Raw genomic sequence first — 26,759 nt, forward strand, 5'->3', positions numbered from 1 at the left:
CAATATTTGCATGTCAAATTAACAAACTAGTTTTTACAGTATTTTCTCAAAAAAACGTACAGGTTTTTAATACCAATATTTGTAGTTTTATCAAATAAAATGTTATTATAATCACATGTTGTAAATATAACAAAATATTCTGTTTATTAGTTTACAAAATGTCACTGTGATTCAAACAAAAAATATATATGCTTTTGGGTTTTCTATAATTTTCTTTTGGGATTTTACATTGTTTTTCTGTAAATTTCACGGGCATAAGGTTAGATCTATTGCAGTTATTCACCGTATATAGTAAGGAAACTTTGTGTTAACCAAACCCTTTGTGTACAACCTTTGACCGTTAAAATCACGATCATTTTTTACAGTGTCTGACAGAAATAAAGTCAGTCTGGTTAGTAATGTGTGAAGCTGGTAATGCTGTTTGTGGAGTTGTTTAATCCTCTGATGAGATCTTCAGAGATGTAATGTCTTCTTTTATCTTCAGTTGATGAAATAATCTTTCTTCTGTTGATGTTTCTCTTTCCTTCAGTGATAACAGCAGGTGTTCATCAGTGTCTGAACTCACTCTCTTCTTTCCTCTCTCTCTGTCGAGTGGTCTATATCAGTGAACTAGTGTAGGGAATAGTGAATAAGGGGATAGGGAGTGATTTTGAGCACAGCCTCTGAGTGTCGACTTTAAGCGTGTTAATTCACAGTATATTACTGTTGGCTATTTTCTCGACAATGACAAATATTACCCAGAATGCATTGTTTTCTACAGTATATTACTGTTTTAATGGAAAACAGCATTTTACTGTCAAAATGTGGCCGTTTTTTTTTACAGCATTTGTTTACAGTGTACCTTTCATGGTATTACTACGGTAACATACTGTAAAAAGGAGAGCTGTATATAAACAGTAGAGGGCTGTAAATTAACAGTACATTGCTGGCAACCACAGCTGCCAGCAATAATAACCAACTGCAGAACCGCAGAACCCATCTACGTCACTCACAACTGTCCGAGAACAACAGCGCCACGCCACAGTCTCATGCCGGAAGTGGGCGGAGTTAACGAAAACTAAACAATCAGCATGGCGGAAGAAGAGGACACGGTAAACAGCTGTTTTGTGTTGTGGTTTTAATCTATCTTATCAAGTTTATATGTGTTGTGTAGTGGATCCATCGTTGTTGTATTAACACTTTATACAGAACGTGGCTCTATTTTTTTCTAATGTGCTCTGCTTTACGATCATGTCTATCGCGTCTGTTGATATGGTCTTGCTTTAAGTAACATAATTGTGTGTGATTGACTTTGTTGCTGGCGCCGTATTTTTAATTTGCTTTTATCTGATACTGACCAGTGTTTTATGTGTTTTTCCCACTAATTTATAGAGGTATTACGATTTGGAGAGGATCAGCTTTACTTCATGTACATCAATGCAAGACATTCTGCAACAGTTTCTACTGCCCAGTGTTTTAAACTGACCAGATGGCACAGTACACCTTCAAATTCACTTCAAAAAGCAGCTGTCCATGGAGGTATGAAGATTTTGAGTTATTTTGTTTATACACAGTGGCAAGAAATAGTATTTATTTGTTGTCCCTTTTTAATTAGTGTGTGTATATATATATATATATATATATTGCTTAAGCTAACAAAATACAAACACTATTTCATGTGTTTGAATGTGTCCTATTAAAATTAAATTACACAACCAAGCATTATATATATCTGTTTGATTTTGTTGCAGTAAATTGACAATCAGAATGTCACTCCAGGACAATGGAAGCTGATCAAAAACATGGTTAGTTTTAAAAGGCTCTAATAAAGACATAAGCTACGTATACAGATAGTACGTTGTTATATGTCCTTTTCCAGGAATGTTCTAGTTCTATTCTATAATGTTTGATTGTTTTAGACTGTTGCACAACAGTTGGATGGTAAGAAAAAGAAGGGAAAGGTAAAACTTTTTTTAAATACAAGCTTCCCTTCATTAGGATAAAAAACATGAGGGCTTTTCAGACTTGAAATAGTAAACTCCGGGTATACAGAATCCTGGGTTATCTTGCTTCATGTTTCACACTGATCATCATTTACTCAAGATGAACAATTAATCCTGGGTATTCATACACTGCCGTTCCACACTGTACTTTAATAAACCATGGGATAACATATGTGCAGTATCAGGGTCACTGACAAACACTGCCCTGCACACAATATGTTTTCATAAATGCTCAAGCTTTGCATGTCCGTGTATTACAAGTTTATCCTGAATGGACATTTCAGACTATACAATAATTTAAATGGTCTCTTCTTCGCTGCAATTGCGTTTTCTGTTTGCATTTGATGTTTTTCCTCTTGAATGCTGACTTTATTATTTATATAGAATACACAGTGTTTCAGTGACTGTCCAAAGTGTGAAATGTTACTTTACCCGAGGTTAAAAGTGTGTTTAGAATGACGATAAGCTCAGTGTGAGAAGCCCTATGAAGAGCTTGCCTTGATTTCTGTATACATTTTGAACTGAAAATGGTTTAATAATTTGATTGTGACAGGGTATAATTTATGTCAGAAATATAGAAATATAGAATTTCACAACTTTATTATACATGCACATCCTGACTTCAACACACGATATTGTTAAAACACTTCCAACATTTCATCCTATTTGTTTGTACCCTTGTCTCATGAAGGAGCCACGGATCACAGAAGACCTCTGCACTGCAGTGGAAAGACTGTGGAACAACCAAAAGTGTTCAACAGTTTAGTGGAAGAGCCCTGATTTCTGACATTTGAAAGTGTAAGACTGGGAAAAAGCCCTTCAACTTTCACAGGCTGAATGGTTGACCGACAACTGGCCAAAGAGACAGTTGTCAGTGTTTATAGAGGTTACATTTATTTTAGATTTAATTTGTCATGTACCTGCTGTGCAATAACTTAACTTAGTTCAATTTATTTCCCTTGGTCTGATTGTGTATTTGATGTATTTGTATTTGACATTGTATTTGATGCCTTTGTTACTTAAGGGGATTTTTAAAGAACATTTAATAAAATTAAAAAAATGTCTGTGTGTTTTGGGGTTTGATTAATCTAAATCATGCATAACAGTTTAGAATTGTGTAATGTATATTATGTACTATGAAAAAAAAGGTTTATTCTGAGATGCTTGAGTAAAAAAATAATAATAATTGTGTCATAAAAATAAATGTTCAAATGCTCAATCTTTGTTTTCCTTTTTTGTGTGTTAAGCTTTGTGTTCAGTTTATCTAATATAATATTTAAGACATAATATAAATAAAAAATAATAATAATAGCAACTTTTTACTTTAAAAACGTTACAATGTTTTTTTTATAAATTTTTTTTAATGTAAATTATTTTATTTTGTATTGATATGCAGTATTGTTTATTTTAAAACATATTTATATGATTTAACTATGAGTGAAAGTGTATCTATCTAGTCTATCATCTCTCTATCTATCTTCAATTAGAACTTATTAATTAAATACTTGACATTATTAACATTGTTTAAACTTTGGGCTTGAAACGCTCCAAATAGAGCAATGTATACGAAGATAAATCAGCTCCGCCCTCTTCCGGCATGAGACTGTGAGTGACGTAGATAGTGTAGTAGTTTTGTATTTTTATATAATTTATAAATCAAATATAAGTCTTTGAAATGATAATAATGATAATAATTAAATCTCAGAATCAAAAACTCCATCTGAAACAGAGCTGTCAGTTAAATTTAGTGCAGTTTTGTATATCATGTGGATTTTATTTGATTTGAAGAGTTAAATTCAGATTTCCCGTAAATGACCTCCAGAAACTGACTGTGTAAATTCAACCTTTGGTAAATTGGCAGCCGCTCTGTTGATCTTTGAGAGGTCGAGAGATTTACTGATCAGTTGGCAGTGGATTCTCCATGACTGTTTTTACTTAAACCCCCTTTAGGGTCAAGGATCACAGACGGCCCCAGATTACTGTAATTCAACATTCACTGCTCATTAAAACGTCAGACACTATACAGCAAAAACCCCAGTGTTTAATTAACTCTTGATCTGGACAGATTTAGTATAATTAAAAAGATTAAAGACTCCAGCTTTGATATTAGACCACTATTTATGATACAAATGGGTCACACGGACATTAACTTATTACAGTTCATTAGTTAGAGCCCAACTAAAGCAAACACTGATCTCCATAATGGTGACTTAACAATGGTGACTCTTTCCTTCAGTGATTCTGCTTGTTATCATCAGGTGTTCATCACTAATGGCCAATCATCACTTAATTAATCTCTTAATTATCTCATTACCTTTAACACTTCTTCAGAGTTACTTTGAACACTCTTGAGTGTGGAGCCAAATAAACTCTGAGGAGAGTTAATTTAACACTGGAGTTTTTGCTGTGTAGCTCCTCATTTATTCATGATTAGTTCACATCTTAACTAATCATGAGTTCATGTTGAATTAACTATTAGTTCATGTATTAATACATGATTATTCATGTCCTGTTATTGTAAAGTCTTACCAGTTCTGTATATAAATACCTGTGGCTTGACTTGTACTGTACACCGGTGAACTGAAGGGGAGTTTATTTCTAAATTTCTGTTATTTCTGTTACTGATTTCAAATACAAATGCAAACACAGAGAGAGATAGCAGTTTGGACTCTGAGGGTCACAGGGCGGGTATAAACCTGAGCTTCTGCAGGTTCACAGACACTTACAGGAAGAGACACACACAGACAGGATGGACGTGAAGCTGGTGTGTGTGACTGTTGTTCTTCTCTCCTCACCCCTCCTCACACTGTGTGACCCGCTGTGAGTATTAAACACACCGTTTGTTCATAGACTTACTAATAGATCTGTTTTTAAGATTTGATTTGATCTCCTCAGGTTTGTTCTGTCAGCTCCTAATTTGCTGAGAGTGGGTTCCTCAGAGAACGTGTTTGTGGAGGCTCAGGATTACTCTGGAGGAAACCTAAATGTAAGAATCTCAGTAAAGAACTTCCCAAAGAAAGACGTGGAGATACTGTTCAAATCAGTGAGACTGACGGCAGACAACAATTTCCAGATCCTTACAGATATACAGGTGAGAGCTTCAGAATTACAGGGCAGTGATTCTCATTAGTTTATTATCAGATATAATTCAGGCTGATTATGTTCTTTAGATCCCTGATGATCAGAAACTCTTCTCTGATGATCCTCTGGAGAAGCAGTATGTGTATCTACAAGCTCAATTTCCATCCCACACTCTGGAGAAAGTGGTCATGGTCTCTTTCCAGTCTGGATATATATTTGTTCAGACAGACAAGCCCATCTACACGCCTGCTAGCACAGGTACGATTCAGTGCTTAAAACATGACAAATATAACAGTGAATTTTAAACATGTTACATCAGCATTACATAAATCTGTTTATTATTAAACTTTCAAAATTAAAAATAAATTATGTTGCAAATTTTGTTGAGGAACATTGGTGAGTTATCCGTTATTTATGATCCTCCACACAAAAACTAGTTTTTTTTAAAGAAACATAATTAATCATTAAACTGACTGCTGCTTTTATCAGTTTTTGAATCTGAGGAAACCAAACAATCTGAACTCATATTTCAGTTTTCTTTTTCAGTTTATTACAGGATTTTCTCCCTGGCGCCCAACATGAAACCACACAGTCAGTCTGAAGTCACTGTGGAGATCAATGTACACACACACACACACACACACACACAAACACACACACACACACACACACACACACACACACACACACACACACACACACACACACACACACACACAGAGGGAAAGAGAGACTGGAGAATAATTACATCTGAAATATGTATTATTGTTCTAAATTTCATGCAGTCTCATTCTAAGTATAAATCTTTTCCCAAATTGATTACAGCTCTCATTTTCACAGAATTAGTTTGAATATGTAAGAAAGAGACTCTCTGCCAGCTCGGCAGCATGAATCTCTGGCATTTATAAATGGATGACGATATCTTTTACAGGTTTACATGCGTCATGTTTGCTTTGTTTTTTTTTCATGGCATACATTGCATATTATATTTTTTATTATATCACTATATTTTTCAATGATTCTCAATGATCATTGTTGCGCGCACACACACACACACACACACACACACACACACACACACACACACACACACACACACACACACACACACACACACACACACACACACACACACACACACACACACACACACACACACACACACACACTATATTTCAGCTCTAATGAGCATCATTGCACTGATCTCTTTAAACTCTGTGTTGATGCTGATTTCTGTGTTTCGTTAGAATCCACAGGGCATCACAGTTTCATCAGAGAAGATAATTGCAGACAGAGGGATGAAGTCCGGAAGATACGCCATTCCTGAGATTGCCAGGTATGTTTGTGTGTGAAACACTGATGACTGAAACTGCCCACATAGCAACATTGTGTTGGCCCAGATCTGGCCCTCATCTGGCACATGTGGAATACGGATCTGGCCCACATGCTGCGATGAATGACGGCCCTTGAGGGGCCCACTCCTGTTTGCCAGATCTGGGCCACAAGCAGGCCATAACAGGCCATAACAATGCCACGTGTCAGCCAAGAGCAAAGAAATAAACCAGAACAGGACCTTATCTGAGCCACAAAATCTGTGGATAATAAATATGGAGTCATTTCAGCCTTATGAACCCTTTTAACAAGCAGAATGACACAATGTTGCTATGTGGGTGCTCAACCTGAGTGAACTTTATTTAATGATTCGTGTTGTCTATCTCAGGATAACAACTCTTGAATTGATCTACACACAGCACAGCTAATACTCATAGATGTGATCTGTGTCATAAGATTGCCCTGATCTGTTGTAATGATTATTTATGATTAAAGTGTTTTGTTTCAGTACCGGGATGTGGAAGGTGGTCACTCGGTACACAAACTCTCCTCAGAAGACGTTTACTGCTGACTTTGAGGTCAAAGAATATGGTAAGATGTGTTTTAACACACTGTATGTTGTATAAGTACAATGATAACTAAAATCATGTATTTATTTATTTGTGTCTTTCATCTGGTTTGCTTTATAGTGCCTCCAAATTTTGAAGTGAAATTAAAACCCCGTCGATTATTCTTCTACGTGAGTGATCAGAGTCTAACAGTCGACATTGAAGCCAAGTAAGAAAACATTTGTTCTGATTACAAAAGATTGTTCAAAAGATATATATATATATATTATTATTTATTTATGTATTTTATTTATCTCATTTGTGGTTATTCTCTATTTCACTTGTCATATGAATATTGTTTCAGCTGTTGTCAGTCGGTCAGTATATCTTTTGGCCATTTGATTTTCCTTTTAGAAACGGGTATTAAAAAACAAAAAAACTTTCTTTTTGTTGTTTTTAAAAAAATATTATAATTAAACCAAAATAAAAACAAGAATTCAGCTTGAATTTCTTCTCCTTTTTTTTCCTCAGTGAGAGGTGGAAGTCCTGCCTAGGCTCTGCTCTAGGACAGATTGTGTCCATTAGTCTGGTTGTTTGATTAATAAAATATTAAATGTAGCTGCAATAAACGCGTTAGGAATCCGTACAGCGGTAGCAGCGCAGGACTAAGAAAAGGGTCTGTGTATCATCTGATCATTTAATTTCCTGTTTGGAATGGAATAACGAGAAAAGATAAATCAGCGTGTTTATTTGTTTATTAGTTTAAAAACGAAAAATTCGATTTTGGCTCGATTTGTTTTTTTCATTTGTGGTTTACAAATCAGTTTATGGGTTCGATATTTTGTTTCCACACGTGGGCGGCACCGAAACACCCTTTCATCTGATTGGTCAAACCACTCCACCTTCAGTGCAAGCTTTTTATTTTGTCAGGCAGAATACGAGTGCGGAACTGACAAATGCAATTTAATTAAAAAAAATGTCTGAAAACACCACACACTGCTAACTACAGACAGTATTTGAAGCAGAAACATGTTGCTGGTCACGTAATTCGTGCTGTTGCGATTTGCAAGCGACGCCATTAAAAGGTTAGTTCACCCAAAAATGAAATTGATGTCATTAACTCCTCACCCTAATGTCGTTCCTCACCCGTAAGACCTTCGGTAATCTTCACACACAGTTTAAGATATTTTAGTCCCAGAGCATATTGCGGTCAATGGACACTTTACTGTCCTTGTCCAGAAAGCTAATAAAAACATCATCAAAGTAGTCCATATGAGACATCAGTTGGTTGATTAGAGTCTCTTGAAGCATCGGAAATATATTTTGGTCCATAAATTTCAAAAACTACGATTTTATTCAGCATTGTCTTCTCCTCCGTGTGCCTCCAAAAAGAATCAAATGGTTAAATGAATCAGTGAATCAATCAAAGATCTAGGTCACCGATGTCACGTGATTTCATCAGTTTGGCAAACACTGATCACCATAATGGTGACTTCATTATTTTCAATAAATCATCAACATCTAAACCTCTGTTAATTCTCAATAAGAGCTTCTGTAGTCGTCTGACAGAAATAAAGTCAGTCTGGTTAGTAATGTGTGAAGCTGGTAATGCTGTTTGTGGAGTTGTTTAATCCTCTGCTGAGATCTTCAGAGATTTAATGTCTTCTTTTATCTTCAGTTGATTTCATCTAAAGCTGTGGCTGAAGTCAGTTGTAGTTCTTGTGTTTCTGCTCGTCTCTTTTTCTGCCCTCTACTTTCCTTCAGTTATTCTTCTTGTTAACAGGCTTATTAAGTCTGCGATGACTCCATATTTATTATACACAGATTTTGTGACTCAGATAAGGTCCAGTTCTGGTTTATTTCTTTGCTCTTGGCTGACATGTGGCATTGTTATGGCCTGCTTGTGGCCCAGATCTGGCAAACAGGAGTGGGCCACTCAAGGGCCGTCATTCATCTTAGCATGTGGGCCAGATCCGTATTCCACATGTGCCAGATGAGGGCCAGATCTGGGCAGACACAATGTTGCTATGTGGGAATGTGTCGCCACGAGCCACTGGGTTTAATATCGATTCGTATTTTTGTTTGTTTTTACTCTCATAGTTCTTATACTCTCATCTGTTACCACTGACATGCATTATACGACTGGCAGACTGCAATGGTTTGAGTTAAAAATCATAATTTGTGGGGTAAGCAGATAAACATCACATTTTTATTTTTGGGTGAAATATCCCTTTAAAGTGTTTAATAATCTCTCTCTCATCAAACAACCTGACTAAGCAATGGACAGAGACTACACAGCAAAAACTCCAGTGTTAAATTAACTCTCCTCAGAGATTATTTGGCTCCACACTCAAGAGTGTTAAAAGTAACTCTGAAGAAGTGTTAAAGGTAATGAGATAATTAAGAGATTAATTAAGTGATGATTGACCATTAGTGATGAACACCTGATGATAACAAGCAGAATCACTGAAGGAAAGAGTCACCATTTGTAAGTCACCATTATGGAGATCAGTGTTTGCTTTAGTTGGGCCCTTGACCCTTGGCTTTTTAACATTAGTTATTTTTTCTGGCTGCTTTCGCTGTGTGTTTGGAACACACATTTTGGGAAAGAAAGCACAGAGAAAATCTGTTCAGGAGTTAATCATTCATAAACATCATTTGGTGACTGGATCAACTATTAATATGATTCTGAGACATTTTTCTAGCTATATGGGTCATGTGTTGATTTTACATTATTACTTACAAAAGCTCTGTGAAGTTAATAGGATGAGATTCTGCACAAAAAAGATTTCAAACTACTTTGTTGCGTTAGACACTCACAGACATCAATAATCAGTGTATGAATCTCAACAATGGTGACAAACAGCATATCAGATACACAGATCAACTCTGAACATCACAAAACAAGCTACTGAAAAGTCACACAAAACAGCAAAAAGAAAAGAAAATGGTGGGAATAGAAAGAAATCACTAAATCAGTTCATCTTATAATTTATGCATGCTGCAATGCATGCTGGGAGCCATGGGTGAGTTTTGATTGGTGCACCCAGAATGCACTGCAAAAGCTTTTAGATGGCCACCATTGTTGAGATTCATACGCTGATTATTGATGTCTCTGTGTGGCTGAATGACAGATATTCAAACCTTTTTTTTTAAGACCAGAATATTTTTTTTAAATTCCTCTGATTATATTGTAAACATCAGAACTTATGCTGTAGGATCACAGAGCTGCTATAATCAATAAAGTAAACCTAACTCAAAGATTAGGCTCTAAATGACATCAGTGATTCAGCTCATGATGATTATGTCAAAACATAACCATCAACACTTGGTCACATTTTCTCTGCACTTGTATGGCTGCTTTAAATCAGCCAGGCAAAAACTAATGTTATAAAGTAAAGAGACCAACTAAAGCAAACACTGATCTCCATAATGGTGACTTAAAAATGGTGACTCTTTCCTTCAGTGATTCTGCTTGTTATCATCAGGTGTTCATCACTAATGGTCAATCATCACTTAATTAATCTCTTAATTTCTCTCATTATCTTTAACACTTCTTCAGAGTTACTTTTAACACTCTTGAGTGTGGAGCCAAATAAACTCTGTAGAGAGTTAATTTAACACTGGAGTTTTTGCTGTGTAGAAAGGGTTTTCTTCTCTAAAGGCAGTTGATTATAACCTACATTAATATTTGTGATATCTCGCATCTGCACCCACATTACCAATCAGCCTTCTTCTTTGGCACACAACTGGTTTTAGTTTTATTTAACTGTTCAACTATCAAAATCTGTGTGGACAGCGCGGAGAGGATGCTTTTCTTATGTGTTGAAAGTGGGTGTGGATCAGGGACAGTCATCTTCACTGTTCAGTTTTTACAGCAGAAATTGTATGTGCTTTTATAGCTACCTGTTTGGACAGAAGGTGGAAGGAAATGCGTTTGTGGTGTTTGGTGTGATGGACGGTGAGAAGAAAACAAGTATTACTTCCTCTCTTCAAAAGGTTCAGGTGAGAGAAATTAAAGAGTTTACAAGTTGGGATCAATCTCATTTTTCCTCACTTAAAGGACGACTTAAAAGATTTAACCTCATCTTCTAGACTGATGTTGTCTTTCTCATACATAAATAGATAACTAAAGGAGAAGGTATTGCAGAACTGACCAGAGAGATGATCACTAAGACCTTTAGAGACATTAACCAGCTGGTCGGACAATCAATCTATGTTTCAGTCAGTCTTCTAACAGAAAGTGGTAAGACTCAACAGATACTGTACATCTGTATGCACATGTGATTTATATATAAGAGTGTGTGTGTGTGTGTTTCAGGCAGTGAAATGGTGAAAGCAGAAAGGAGAGGCATTCAGATTGTGACGTCACCGTACACCATCCACTTCAAAAAAACACCACACTACTTCAAACCTGGGATGCCCTTCAGAGTCTCGGTATAAAACACTCATTACAAAGTGTGTGATATGACAATATCAAGAACATCTAAAGTCTGCATGAAACGCATGTTGCAATAGTTTTGTCTTTCCTTTTGTGGTGTTTCCCACTAAGCAAAATTATGTCCAAAAGACGTCTTTTCAACGTCTTTGCCACTAGAGGCAGACATTGAAAAGACGTCCACTGAGGAGTCAGAATGAAAGTTTTTATGACGTCTGTTTTGGACGTGATCTGCACGTCTGATATAGACCCTCATGGACCTCAAGGTTAAACACTAGTTCAAATCTGCTCATTGTGGACATATGTTCTATTTGTAATTGCAAAGCAACTCACAGACAATGTGAGTTTATCAAAATTAACAGATATTTAAATGTTGAGGATTTATGGTTCATTTGATGTCACCATTGTGGGGGGAAGCGTTTGCTTTAGTTGGGCTCTTGGTCCCTGTGTGTGTGTGTTAGTGTTTCTTAGGCTGCTGTAACTGTGTGTGTGAAACACAAGAGTTGAGGCTGAGAAAGCAAAGCTAAAGTGACATCAGGTGTTGTCAGTTGATGATAACTAAATCATCAGAAAGTGAGCATCTGATGTTGGTTTTTGAGTTCTTATTTGGCACAATAGTAATTTGTTTATAGCCTTTATTATCTTGTGCCTCTATAATCGGAAACACTGGCTCCTCACAGCAAGAAGATCCTGGATTGAATCCAGAGCCAGAGAGTCTTTCCTTCAGGTCTGGTTTCTCTCACGATCCAAAGATGTGTGAATTACAGAAGTTAAGATGTTTAAAGTATCTAAAGGTGTGAGTGAAGTTTCTTTTATTTTTATGATTTTTGGACAAACACACACATTGTCTGTGAGTTGCTTAGCAATTAAAAATAGAACATATGTCCACAATGAGCAGATTTGAACTGGTGTTTAACCTTGAGGTCCATGAGCGTCTATATCAGACGTCATAAAAACTTTCATTCTGGCTCCTCAGTGGACGTCTTTTCAACGTCTGCCTCTAGTGGCAAAGACGTTGAAAAGACGTCTTTTGGATATGACTTTGCTTGGCGGTATGGCAAAATATATTAATAGTTTTACAAAAATATATCTAATATCTAAGTGTATGTGTGTATATAATATATGTATATAAGTTTTTTTAGTTTTTTTGTATTTTGCTCTGGTTTTTATAAAAGGTCTCTGTAACAAATCCTGACCAGACGCCTGCTGAAAATGTGGAAGTGGAGGTCAATCCTGGAGGGATCAGAGATCGAACAAGAGCCAATGGCATTGCAAAGGTTACTGTCAACACTCAGGGAGGATCTTCAACACTGCAGATCACTGTAAGACCTGCTAACTCAACTAATGTTCATGTTTCACTGGAGAACTAGTGAAAAATAGATCCGTTAACGAATGTTGAACAAGCACTGGAGCATACACAGAAAAACTACTCAATTAAATCTTAAAGCCGCACTTGGCTACTTTTGCTCTCGGGGTCCCCCTACAGTTTGGAAAAAATAATGTCCTCAACTACTGTCGTAAGATCTGTCATCCTACATCAGGGGACGCCATCGGGCGTGCATTTGTTGACATGACAACCCTGATAGCCCTGAACTAGTGATGCGCGGGTCGTCTCATAACCCGCGGACCCCGTATGTCTATTTAATGGTCGCAGGTGCGCAGCGGGTTGTAAAAATATATACAGTGGTGCGGGGCGGGCCAAATAACTTCATAAAAGCGTCCCGCGGGTCGGTGCAGCACTAACAGTTCCCCTGAACACTGCAGGAGGAGTTCTTCTGGCGTCGCATGTGAAATGTCTTCATCCCAGGTAACGTTACAGTCAGTGGCATATGTTTCAGCATGTCATATGAATATAATTTCATGGGTTTTATTTTTTTCAAACGCCAAATAATCATGATGCTCACGTTTACAAGCCAGCGTCATTATAGTAGTCTATTGGTTACCGTTTTACAGAATCTATATGATACTTCAGTTCAATGTTTGAGTGGTAGCTCACCGTAACAAGCAGGACAGCATCGGTCGGGCACGCCTCCTTCAGCTCACGCCGACGAGCAAACGCTGGTCACATTTTGATCCTCGTCCTGCCTTTAATTCCAATCACTTTTTCGTTTCCTCTTATTGCTTTCCTCCAACAAAACCTTTTCTTTCTTATTTGTCTCTGCTGCTTCGGACATGACTATATTATCCGACGAACAAAGTTGGGCTTGCACGTCTGAATGTAAGGAAGTGTGTGTGTTGGTGGAAGTGACGTATATGCTGTAAAGCAGTTAAATTTTGTAGTTCTTTTTGTTCTCGGGTTACTACCCGAAACCCGAAGTTTAAAAGTACGATTAAAAATGATACAGACCGCATCAGGCTATGGCAGACGTGTCATTCATCCTATTGTAAGTCGATTTATCATCACAAGAGTCTTAAAAAATATATTATGAAGGTTGAAAAGTTACCTAGTGCTGATTTAAAGTACAATCCAATTAACTCACTAAGTTAACTCTTAGTGTTAAATTAACTCTCCTCAGAGTTTATTTGGCTCCACACTCAAGAGTGTTAAAAGTAACTCTGAAGAAGTGTTAAAGGTAATGAGATAATTAAGAGATTATTTAAGTGAGTATTGGCCTTTAGTAATGAACACCTGATGATAACAAGCAGAATCACTGAAGGAAAGAGTCACCATTTTTAAGTCACAATTATGGAGATCATTATTTTTGCTGTGAACTGTACACTGTCAGAAAAAAACAAACTTGGGGAACAAAACATATAACTGTACCTTTACATGTACACAATTGGTCCTTAGGGTACAATTATACCATTGTTTTCCTCAGTTCACTCCTAGTGAGTCGCTGTCCTGCAGAGTTTGGCTCTGAGCATATTTTAGCATGTTCAGGTGTGTTTGATTAGGATTGGAGCTAAACTCTGCAGGACATAAAATCTCTAGGACTGAACTTGCCTAACCCTGATTTAGAGGTTAAAAAATGTACCCTTAAGGCAGGGATGGACAACTTCGGTCCTGGAGGGCCACTGTCCTGCAGAGTTTAGCTCCAACAATAATAAAACCGCACCCACTCTAGAGCTGTGTTCGAAATCGCCCCCTATACCCTATACACTATTCCCTACATTAGTCCACTAATATAGTCCACTTGAGGGAGTGAAGGAATACGAGTGAGTGAATTCGGACACTGACTGAGCCGGAAGGGCAGCCGCTTTTGCAGTTTCTGCTTGCTGTTTATTTGAAACGTAGCAAACTGGCAGCTCCAGTAATAATTAAAAGATTTATCTTGCACTCTGCCGTGGAAACTAGCTGGTATAAACCATAATCAAACAATTTAATAATCAATTAAAAATGAATTTATACCTGTGTGATAGTCCGCTGGGCCAGTGCAGTTTGGAAGATGGGTGGATGATTTATTCAGCTGCGAGCGCCATCTCCTGGCAGATATATCCACCTATACCCTTGCAAATGGCATTATTTGAGGGAACAGCCATTTGTAGTGGTGTCCGAAACCATAGTGAACGTTATCGAGTGCACTCATTCAATCCCAAAATGCACCGCTATAACGAGTTTGCAACCATTGTACGCTCGCTCGACTCCTAAAGAATACCCACAATGCAATGTGAGATCGCGCCACACGTCGAATGAATTCCTGCGTCTCGCCGGAAGATGGCATCCACAGCGGAATCAACCATTGTAGACGGACAAGACCAATTATATTATATATAGACCCATTAACTTTTATTGTCTCTAATAATAAGTGTTAGGACGTGGTGAATTAAACACGTTAAACAGACAATTTATTTCCATTTTTATAATATTTTCTTTATTTTTATTGAAAATAAATACCTTTCCAATCTGATATCTGATGGGAAAAGCGATTTTCACCCCTACACTAGCCAACTGTTTCTGTATATAAATCTGGGTTTTCCGTAAATTTGTCTGCTTCATCTAGACGATATATATATATATATATATATATATATATATATATATATATATATATATATATATATATATATATATATATGGTAACACTTTACTTGAAGGGGTGTGCATAAGACTGACATGACACCTTCATAATCATGACATGACACGTTTCATGTATATGAAGGAGTTTTTATGCATGTTTATAACAACTGTCATTAAGTGTCATTCGCTTAATTATGTCATTTTTAATGCAATGATGACATTTCGGAGTTGTCTTTGTTATGACAACTTGACATAAACCAATACATCATAACCTGTCAGTGTCTTTGTCATGACAACTTGACATTACCAAGACAACATAACCTGTCATAAACATGACATAACAGATTATCAAATTTAAGAAACTACTTTTCTTATAGGGTTAACCTTAAACTGTCATGTGGTTGGTTTTGATGTTGACTGAGGCCATTATAATGTCATAAAAAATTTCAGTGGCACAAGTTTAATTTGTCATTAAAATGTAATTAGGTGTTAATACGCTGTCAAATTATTTTTTAATAACAGCATCGTTAATATTTTTCAGTTCATAATGCTTTATTTTATTTTTTAAGTTTCCTCCACCAGCTTCAACAGAAGGTTAGATAATAGTCAATTTTAAATGTCTTAAAAATATGAAAAGGAGTTCGAGAAATAAAATCAATCATTTCATTTTTAAGACCTGCCCTCACACAGAACTGACTCTTAAAAACACAAGGCATGAATTTATACACAGGTGACCAGCACCAATTAACGCAAAAATGAGAAAACACGTACACAAATAATGGCCATTACACAAAATAACCATATATATATATATATATATATATATATATATATATATATATATATATATATATATATATATATATATATATATATATATATATATATATATATATATCAATCAACATCATATACACACATAAACAAACACAGAAAAATAACACTTTGTCAAATGACTTCACTTTATAAATTAACTTCCGATGTATAAAAATAAGAGGAATAGTCTTTAGAGCCCCACCCCGGGCTGAACAAGGAATGGTTGCGACTAGATCCTAGGCCGGAACATTATATATAGGGCCAACGTTTCCGCCCAAACCCGTTTTGACGGTGCACCAGCAGACGGGACTCCACCATAACAAACAGACAAACAAAGAAATGGTAAGAATAAACTCAAACTATTCGTTAAAGAGTGAGCGAAAGTTTAAATAAAGTATATTAAACCCAAAATAACATTGTTGTGAATTGTTTTTACTTACTGCAAACTAAATTGACATTAAACACCTAAACAAACTAACCTGACTGAGGCTCTGCCAACAACTGTTACAGCGTACACATAACCAGTGGTGCCACCATAGACATCATCATATAGGTGTATATGTCTATGCCACTCTATCATTTTGAGTTATATTAATAGTAGGGCCGGGACTTTAACGCGTTAATTAAGATTAATTAACTACGGGACTTTAACGCGTTAATTAATTACGCAAAAAAAAATAAAAAATTAATCGCACTTATTTTTGCCCCGCGGAACGTTTTTCAATGAATGAGTTTTGACGGACCGATTATACTGGAACACCAACTAGCGCTCCGGAGTCACGACAACAACCATGAAAACAACAAACCATAGTGAACATGAACGAAGAAGCTGATGAGACCGCTTTGCTTGGCCCCGTGGATGGGAAATTTAGTTTTAAAAAACGAAATGATGGAAGCGTCGACAAGAGCATGGTTGTGTGCAAGCTATACAACAGGGGTATCCAAAGTCGGTCCTGGAGGGCCACTGACGTCCTGCAGAGTTTAGCTCCTGCCTCAATACACTGCTAAAGTTTCTAGTATGCCTAATAAGACCTTAATGAGCTGGTACAGGTGTGTTTAATTGGGGTTAGAGCTAAACTCAGCAGAACAGTGGCCCTCCAGGAGCAGGATTGGACACCCCTGCTATACAACAAGGAATTAGCGTATCACCGCAGCACATCGAGCCTCAAATATCACAAATATGCTTTTGCTACACTTAATGGCAAACATTGCGCTGGTCTGCTGGACTGAAATAAATAAACAATATTTTGTTGATTAAGCTTATGTATTCAGTCATTATTCAATGGTATACTAAAAATACATGTGAAAAATTACTTCTCATTGTTCTCAGGTAAAATATTTATATGCGATTAAAATGCGATTAATTTCGATTAATTAATTACAAAGCCTCTAATTAATTAGATTAATTTTTTTAATCGAGTCCCGGCCCTAATTAATAGTTTTTAATGACTCTGTACTAGGGTTGTGCCGATAGACGATAGTATCGTGTATCGACGATAGGCAGAGAGATCGCCGAAAGCTGAAGCTGTTGGCGATTTCAAGGCGATATTTGGCTCGTTCCCCATGAATATAATAAATAAATAAAAATTATTATTAAATGAAAATATTATGATCATAGTTATTATTATTATTATCATCATCATTACATTAATTGTACTTATTCTGCTTAGCCTTACTATTCACATCAACATCAAAGCGTGTGGTGTTGCACTCACAGGCTACGTGCCGCATATATACTGCGAGTGCAACACCACACGCTTTTAAAATGTAAAAATGAGTTACTCTTCAGTGAAAAAAAAAGTTTTTTTAAAGACGAAAAAACTACATAGTTTCAGAATTTAATTGCAAGGTGATCAACCTAGCCCTATATTCACAAATTCACATAAGCCACGGCGAAAACGGCATCATCATCATCATCATCATCATCATCATCAGGCTAAAGCATTTTTTTTTCATAAATGTACATTTATTTTATACTTATAATAATACAATAACAAATTGCTATATTATAATTATAGGCTATAGCCTATACATTTGAACAGAGCAATCAGTCAAAAAGTAAAAGCAGCTTTATTTCAAACGACTTAACGACGGAACAACAATGAACAAAAAATATTGCACTGGCCGTTAAGCTAAGATTTCTTGTTAAAGTGCAGTGAAATGCTTAAATGTCAGCAGACAATGTATTTTCTAATAATGTGCAGCCCTTGCCCGCTGTATGGGCTACAGAAATAAATAGTTTATTAAAATAGACAGGCTGTGACACCAGGTTGACGGTAGCCTAAAAATAATAAATAACGAAATAGGCTTTAATAAATAAAAAACACAATGAAAGAACTCAAATAAAACGGCAAAACAATTAAATCACCTCAAATGTATAGGCTACTCGAATGAACTTATTGCTAAAACAAACACAAGGCCAGAAACAATTAAGACAACAATTATTGTTATGCAATTCAGGTATCTATTCCCAAAAATGTTTTGTATAAAGAAAACCAGCTGGTTTGAGAAGGTTGCGGTGGGGAGTATGTTGCCCGCTGCACTGAACACGCGTTCCGATGGAGCCCGTTTCACACATACCCCGTCTGCAGTGCGTGTGCGGTGCGTATTTTTTTCCGTACCCATGTTAACGGATGACAGCTTTCATACTGCACGCGGATGCTGTCCGTCAGTCCGTTCCAGGAGCGGTGCGTCTGCAGCAGTGCACGGATCGTTTTCGTACCGAGGCTATTTTTTGCTGCGCTGCGTTGCTGCATTAAAACGACAGAACATTGTTCGCATTAAAATAAACAGGTAGGCTATTGACGGAGGCTATTATTTAAATTGTATAATTTAAAATATAGGCCTACTCTTGTTTCAAAGTCAACACATGGCTTTTTTTCTCAAGTTAAGCAAGGAAACGAGACTGCAGGATTTCCTTTAAAAGGTTTAAAAACGAAAGAAAAGACGAGAGTCGGCTGTTTTTGAATAGCCTATTGTAAGTTTCTAATTTAAAATGTTTGTGATTTAGGCTATAACCTATGTTTAAATGTTTTGCCACTTGTGTGAGCTAAATCTAAATATGAATAAATTAATTGAATAAAATGCTGTAGGCTAGTGACGAGCCATGTTCAGTAAAAACTTTTGGATTTTAAATAAAAAATAATTAATAAATAAGGTGTGTTTGTGGTATGCAACAGCCGACCAGTTGCACACGGATTGCTTCACGGATGAACCTAACTAATACAAACACAACACATGGTTAACTAGAAGAGCATAATTTCGTTTGTTAAATAAGAGGCGATCTGGCGCTCGTTGCCGCTGTTTTCAGTGCTGCAGATTTCTCTCGTGGCTCGTGCATGTGCAGAGCACTTTAATCTAACTTTTGTATTCGTTCCGGTAAAATCACGAAACAAAATGCACAAAAACTGTCCCTGCTCTTCATGTACAATCACTGATGATATTCGGTTTTAATGAGAAAAAATACGAGGATTTAAAGTGTGCAAATCTATGCCTTTATTCACGTGAAAAATCTGGACACTAACGCTATATTGTGTTTAGATGCATCCCCTTATAATACGCCATAAAGTGTGTATCATATGCACACAAAAAACTGCGTAGCCTACCATTTGTAAGCCAAAGCTCATTTTGACGTAGGCTATACATTCCACGAGATTGCACACTCGTACTATACGCATTTTCGTGAGACTGTCCCACCCACTTTTTAAAACAAAGTTATGCCAGTGCCACTGAATGCTCCGCCCCGACGCGATAAGATCGCATATCGGCGATCTCACAGGCTGACGATAAGACGATTGGAAAATTAGGCATATCGCCCAACACTACTCTGTACGATTGCCTCTATGATGCCATATTTCAGGTCAAGCTAAATATTCATGACACTGTTATAAAATAATTTGACTGAGTATTGACACTTAATGACATGTTAATGACAAATTCAATTTATACAAAAATCATGACAATATAATAGCCTAATGACAGCCAACGTCAAAACCAACCACATGACAGTTTAATAATAATAATAATAGATTTTATTTATAACGCACTTTTCATTCCGAAGAATCTCAAAGTGACACAAAGGGAAAAAATAACATTACATGAATAACAAGTAAAAATTACATCTCAACATAATGCCGGACGCTGATGACGCTAGCCTGGTGCAAACTTCAGCCACCATGCAGCTCAAGCCCGAGGGAGACCACCAGTGAGCAGCCGACACCCAGAAGAGAGAGCAGCCGCAGCGAGCAACATCAAATGTCCTTCAAACCAAAACCAACCACAAATTCAAACAAAAACAGAAGAGAAGCGGTGAAAAAACAGCAAACAACGTCCTCTCAGTGGCTGCCAGCAATCAGCAACAGTCCCAATTGTAGCTCTGACTGTTAGACTAGTCACAAACATAAGAAAATAAAATAAAATCTAAATTTAATAGTAAAGTTAACATGATTTGTGGGTGGAGAAGCGGCGAACAGACAACGCCAGCGTCCTCTCCCCCACGTTGCCTAGCAACTAATGTAATGTAAACCCAAAAAGCTAAGTAGTTTTTTAAATTTGATAATTAATCTGCTATGTCATTTCATGTCTGTTTATGACAGGTTATGTTGTCTTGGTAATGTCAAGTTGTCATGACAAAGACACTGACAGGTTATGATGTATTGGTTTATGTCAAGTTGTCATAACAAAGACAACTCCGAAATGTCATCATTGCATTAAAAATGACATAATTGAGCGAATGACACTTAATGACAGTTGTTATAAAAATACATAAAATAACTCCTTCATATTCATGACACGTGTCATGTCATGATTATGAAGGTGTCATGTCAGTCTTATGCACACCACTTCAAGTAAAGTGTTACCGTTAGGGGTAACACAAGAGGGCTATAGGGTTAAAAATAGGAGCACATATGACTTACAAGCTGCATGACCATCGCATAAGAGAATAGGACGTCTCAGTTGATGTATTAAAAGTTTGTTATTCTATAATTTCGTTATTCTCTCAATTCTATCATTTGAAGAACAATTTAAAATAATATTTCGTAAAAGCACGGCATGACGCAGCAGCTTGTTCTCTGAGGAATAATCTTGCGGAAATACTCGTGCAGGTATAAGCATGTCTGCGTGTGACACAAAGCAATCACCAGACTGTGCATTCATTTTATTTTAACAAACAAACAAGCAAATCTCAAACTAAACAGCATTATCTCTGGCGCCTTCAGTGTCAGAATTCACTCACTCGTATTCATTCACTCCTTTAAGTGAACTAGTGGAGTAATAGGGAATGAATGAGGGTATACAGGGCGAATCGGACAGCGGTTATTCATTCAGCGCTCGACTCTCACAGTGCGTTGAGAGTGAGAGCGATTCAAAAGCATAAGGAGTCGTTCTCGAAATGCTTTCGCGGTATTTATGAGCCGATCGGTCTGCGCAGCGCTGCTGCATCGAACAATTATCTTCCTCCATTGCTCGTAGCTTACTACATCGGCTGTACACCTGTACACTCATTGTTGCGGTGCATTGTGGGATTGGATTAGTGCACTCAAAAACGTCCACTATGGTTTCGGACACCACTACAAATGGCTGTCCCCTCAAATAGTGCCCTATTTAAGGGTATAGGGGGCAATTTCGGACACAGCCTAGATTTCTAGAAATCCTAAAACATTGATTAGCTGGATCAGGTGCGTTTGATTAGAGTTGGAGCTAAACTCTGCAGGACAGTGGCCCTCCAGGACCGAAGTTGCCCGTCCCTGCCTTAAGGGTACCACCCCAGTGACGGCCACTTGTACCTTAAAAGGTACAATTTTTGAACTCTTTTTTTTTTTTGAGAGTGTACACATCACATTAGAAAACAATACATTTAATCTTGGCAGGCAAAAACCAAAGATCCACAATTAAGAGATGAACAGCAGGCAGTGAAGACGATGACGGCTCAGGCTTATGTTCCCAAAGGAGGCTCCAACAACTACCTGCACATCGGCATTGATGATGCTGAGCTTCAGATCGGTGATCAAATGAAAGTGTATCTGAGCACTGGAAAAAGTCCAGGAGCCAAAGATCAAGATTACACATACATGGTAAAGATTACAGTCATTTCTTATTCAGCTGCAGCACTAATGTGTTAATGTATTATGTCAATATTTGATTAACTACCACAGCTTGTGTTTGAATCCGTATGAATGTCATAAATAGTGTTCACTCATCTGCCTCATTTTCAGATCTTGAGTAAAGGTCAGATTGTTAAAGCAGACAGGTTTAAGTGGAGAGGACAATCTCTAGTGACTCTGTCTCTACCTGTAACCAAAGACATGGTGCCGTCCTTCCGCTTCGTGGCTTATTATCACGTGGGCTCGTCTGAGGTGGTGTCTGATTCAGTCTGGGTCGATGTGAAGGACACCTGCATAGGAACGGTGGGTCAACTATCACAAGAAATGGCTGATGTGTGAATCAACTAGGTCTCAATCAGTGTCTCTTGTTTTAACAGCTCAAGCTTCAGGTGAAGAACAAGAAGTATACCTATGGCACAGGAGATGAAGTCAAGCTGCAGATCACTGGAGATCCTGGAGCTAGAGTTGGGCTGGTGGCGGTTGACAAGGCTGTGCAAGTTCTTAACAAGAACAGACTCACTCAGACTCAGGTGAAGGATGTTCCTCCGACATCATGGCACAATCAGCACTGATTTAAAACACTTGCAATTGGCATCTTTTTATGCACTTTTAGATCTGGGACATCGTAGAGAAGCATGACACCGGCTGTACGGCAGGAGGTGGAAGGGACAGTATGGGGGTTTTCAGTGATGCAGGACTGATGTTTGAGTCACACACTGCAGGAGGAACCAACACCAGAACTGGTATATGTATATTTCCCAAGTTCACACTTAAATCAAATTAAATAGAGTAAAGATTATGTATATTTGGCGTGCAGTCCGGGGGAGGAATTTTTGGCCCGAACCCTGAGTATTTGTTAATAAAACATCACTTGCAGTACCTTGGGGTTTCAGTCAGGGCCTTCATGATCAACACACTCCACGCCGCGGATTGTATAAAATACAATCATTTACATGCACTGTATGCACTGATGTTATGAACGAACCATGCTTTCAAAGTGCTCGTTGGGAATGGGGCAAGCAACATAAAAGGACAAGCAAGACAAAATGGCAATTTAACTATTTATTGAGACCACTGCACTCAAATGTCACCGTTTTGGCAAATGGTGAAATTAATCAAAATCAACTCACTGGCTCAAATACTCTTGAACAAAGAAAATTATTAAAACAACAAAAGTTTAGTCAGAATTGTGAACTCTCTTTTTAACTGCCGAAACAACAATAGACCCTAAACTGGCAGTTTTAAATATGTTCACAGCAAATTAGAATTAGAAACAGCTGAACACTTGTAGCCTACCCTACTCAATTGAAAAAAATCCAGTATTTCACTCTGCTTGTGTGTGAGGAAAACCGCCGGCAGCACATTATTCCATACATTACATAATCTCTGCCGCCAAGATGCTCCTAGTCTGTCACGGATCAGTTAAAGTGAAACTTACATCTGTCACAGGGGTGGTTGGATTTATTCACACATGTTAAAAATATTTATTAAACTCTTCTTTCTTTTCACGTTTCTTTTTACAGCATTATCATAATTAAAGGCTGTATATAACTTAATATAGCTGTACAAAACCAGTAGTTCTGTGTGAAATTAAACATTGAGCACCCCCATATTGCCAAAAATGGTATGATCCTCTTTTCATAACACCCGCGAAGGTTCGACTGTGAGTTCGGTGGTCGAATCCAGCTCCGCATATCGATGCATCGAATCTTCAACTATTCGGGGTCACCCCTAAAAAAACTTTTTATTTCACTAAAAATAATCTAGAGGGGCACAGTCCATAAACATATCATTTAAATAATTTCCTACTGATTTTCCTACCGCCGGGTTCAATTGATGTGAATTCCCACTCACATATTACAGTGTCATATGCTAATTGTAATGTATGTGCTGATTGGCTGGAATGTTAAGCCACGCCTCATTGTATCTATGTGATTTATCCGTAGGTGTTTGAGCACTCAGTAAAAGATGTGAACATGCAAAGCATGCGTCTGTCGTTCATCTCTCCAATCCATTCTTAGATCCTAATATATTACACTAATGTCATTCAAATGAAATTTCCTCTAGTGCCGGAGTGTCCAGTCCTTTCAAAAAGAAGACGGAGATCTGACGGTGAGAATCTATTCATCCCTTTTAAAGATTAAACATGTTTTTAGAGTTCATCTCTGCTGTTAGATGCTGTTTTTCTATCTTTGTGGCTTCAAAGGACTCTGTATTGGAATAAAGTTAACATAATCTTGTGGATTATCAGAATATACTAGGAATGATCCAGCTATGAATTCTATGGAGTCCCTAAAGGGACATGGTAGATTTTTTTTATTTTATATGAGATGGGAAGAAAAAATAAAAAGGCAATGCTTTTGCGTTTTCTTGCAAATGTATGGTGTTCCCCCGAGAAACTTTCAGAAAATGAAAAATTGGTAAAACAGGAAAAATAATAATAGAATATATTTATAACGCATTTTTCATTCCGAAGAATCTCAAAGTGCATCAATGGAAAGGGAAAAATAACAAAAATGAAAAAATAAATAAAAAAATAAAAATAAATAGAGAATAGAGAATAAAACAAACAATAAACACATAAAAGCCTTTCTGAACAGAAAAGTCTTCAGTTCAGCTTTAAACCGGTCCAGGCTCTGTACTGCTCTCAGCTCACTGGGAAGGTGGTTCCAAAGCCGCGGTGCAGCCGAGCAGAAAGCTCGATCTCCCATGGTACGAAGCCTGGTGGTGGGGACTTGAAGAAGCAGGTGGCCTGAAGATCTGAGGATGCAGGTGGAGGATTTAGGAGTGATGAGTTCCTGTAGATAAGGAGGTGCATATCCGGTGATGCATTTATGTGTGAGCAGGAGGATTTTGTAGTCGATCCGGGATGAAACGGGAAGCCAGTGCAATGAGTGTAGGATGGGAGTTATGTGATCATATTTACGGACTCTCATAAGGACTCTGGCAGCACTGTTCTGGATGTATTGAAGCATCTGGATATTTCTGCCAGAAATCCCACAGAAGAGTCTGTTGCAGTTGTCCAGCCTGGTGGAGACAAAGGCATGGACAAGTTTCTCTGCATCTGGAAAGGTTAAAAGGGGACGGAGTTTGGAGATGTTTTGAAGGTGGTGGAAGGAAGTTTTACAAATGTGTTTAATGTGGTCATTGAAGGTCAGCTGTTGGTCAAACCGAACCCCTAGATTTGTGAATGAGGAGGAGAAAGTGATGACCTGGCTGTCAAAGATGAGCTGGGATAAGGGAGAGAAGTGGATCTGATGAGGGGTGCCAACCAGTAGTGCCTCAGTTTTACTGTAGTTCAACTGGAGGAAGTTAGTTCCCATCCATGCCTTAATCTTTCTGAGACGAGGTGAGTCATGAAAGAACTGTGGATGGGCTCGGGGCAGTTTTGATAAAAAGTTGCGTCTCATCAGCATAACAATGAAAAGATAATCCATATCTGCTGATGACAGGACCGAGGGGAAGCATGTAGAGGATGAATGATATTGGGCCGAGAACTGACCCCTGCGAAACACCACGTGTAACAGGGAGCAGCCTGGACTCACATTCTCCCAATATAACACGCTCAGTCCTGTCAGAAAGATAGGACTGAAACCACTGCAGTGCTGCTCCAGATAGTCCAACGGTATTATGGAGGCGGTCCAGGAGGATGGTATGGTCCACGGTGTCGAATGCCGCTGATAGGTCGAGGAGAATGAGCAGTGATGGTGATCCTGAATCAGCTGTCATACGAAGGTCATTTGTCACCCTAAGCAGAGCAGTTTCAGTGCTGTGGGCAGAGCGAAAGCCTGATTGAAATATATCTAATAAGTTGTTGTTTTTCAGATGGTCGTGGAGCTGAGAGGCAGCTTCCTTCTCTAGAACCTTTGACAGGAAGGTGAGGTTGGAGAGCAGCCTATAATTAGCAAGGACCTCGTGGTCTAGGGTTGGTTTCTTAAGTATATGGCAGATGACAGCAGCTTTAAGGGTAAGAGGGATGTGAACAGTTTTGAGAGAGAGATTAACAAACTGAGTGATGATTGGGCTGACAATGGGAATGAACAACTTGAGCACAACATTCGGGATGGGATCCAAGGTGCAAGTGGACGGCTTCATTTTTCTGATGGTTTCCTTAACGTGGCTCTGCCTTCCCTTCCACACTTTACGGAGGTTCAGCAATCTCCTGTGCGAGGGGTTGGAGGATGGGGGAGACAGGGAGGAAGAGCCAGATATAGAAGAGCAGATGTAATTGACTTTACAAATACAATAGGGTTATAGCACCATCGGGCCTTGGAGCCCTAATACATTTTGACTTGACTTGATTATTTTTCCTTTTGCTCTCAATCAAAAGGTGTATTGTCACATTTTTATCTGTTACAGAGGATGGTGACTATTATACAGACTCTGATGATATCGTGTCACGTACGCTGTTCCCTGAGAGCTGGCTTTGGGAGGAGATTGATCTGTGCGAGGATTGGTGAGTAGAGGACTTCTAGACAAAAGCTGTGAGTTGCTTCATTC

The 26,759-nt window shown here is 37.9% G+C and overlaps 1 protein-coding gene and 1 long non-coding RNA gene across 2 annotated transcripts in view; both read left to right on the top strand.

Annotated features, from left to right (window-relative positions):
- Nucleotides 1–237: 237 nt before the first annotated feature.
- LOC137072762 (uncharacterized) lies at nucleotides 238–3,154 on the top strand. Its single transcript, XR_010904675.1, has 4 exons — nucleotides 238–1,091; nucleotides 1,372–1,518; nucleotides 1,731–1,784; nucleotides 2,674–3,154. It is a non-coding gene; the product is annotated as an uncharacterized lncRNA (long non-coding RNA).
- A 1,494-nt stretch (nucleotides 3,155–4,648) lies between these two features.
- Nucleotides 4,649–26,759, top strand: part of LOC137072760 (complement C3-like) — a 67,060-nt gene continuing 44,949 nt past the window's right edge. Inside the window, exons 1-17 of the mRNA XM_067440685.1 lie at nucleotides 4,649–4,802; nucleotides 4,878–5,073; nucleotides 5,153–5,321; nucleotides 5,610–5,683; nucleotides 6,311–6,399; nucleotides 6,904–6,986; nucleotides 7,085–7,172; nucleotides 10,846–10,948; nucleotides 11,069–11,189; nucleotides 11,265–11,380; nucleotides 12,557–12,703; nucleotides 22,026–22,229; nucleotides 22,371–22,562; nucleotides 22,637–22,789; nucleotides 22,873–23,002; nucleotides 24,327–24,371; nucleotides 26,619–26,715. Coding sequence (XP_067296786.1) covers nucleotides 4,732–4,802; nucleotides 4,878–5,073; nucleotides 5,153–5,321; nucleotides 5,610–5,683; nucleotides 6,311–6,399; nucleotides 6,904–6,986; nucleotides 7,085–7,172; nucleotides 10,846–10,948; nucleotides 11,069–11,189; nucleotides 11,265–11,380; nucleotides 12,557–12,703; nucleotides 22,026–22,229; nucleotides 22,371–22,562; nucleotides 22,637–22,789; nucleotides 22,873–23,002; nucleotides 24,327–24,371; nucleotides 26,619–26,715 — 2,078 coding nt within the window. The 5' untranslated portion in view covers nucleotides 4,649–4,731. The remainder of the gene's footprint in view (nucleotides 4,803–4,877; nucleotides 5,074–5,152; nucleotides 5,322–5,609; nucleotides 5,684–6,310; nucleotides 6,400–6,903; nucleotides 6,987–7,084; nucleotides 7,173–10,845; nucleotides 10,949–11,068; nucleotides 11,190–11,264; nucleotides 11,381–12,556; nucleotides 12,704–22,025; nucleotides 22,230–22,370; nucleotides 22,563–22,636; nucleotides 22,790–22,872; nucleotides 23,003–24,326; nucleotides 24,372–26,618; nucleotides 26,716–26,759) is intronic.

Source organism: Pseudorasbora parva, chromosome 4 (genome assembly GCF_024679245.1).
Source record: "Pseudorasbora parva isolate DD20220531a chromosome 4, ASM2467924v1, whole genome shotgun sequence".
NCBI lineage: Eukaryota > Metazoa > Chordata > Actinopteri > Cypriniformes > Gobionidae > Pseudorasbora > Pseudorasbora parva.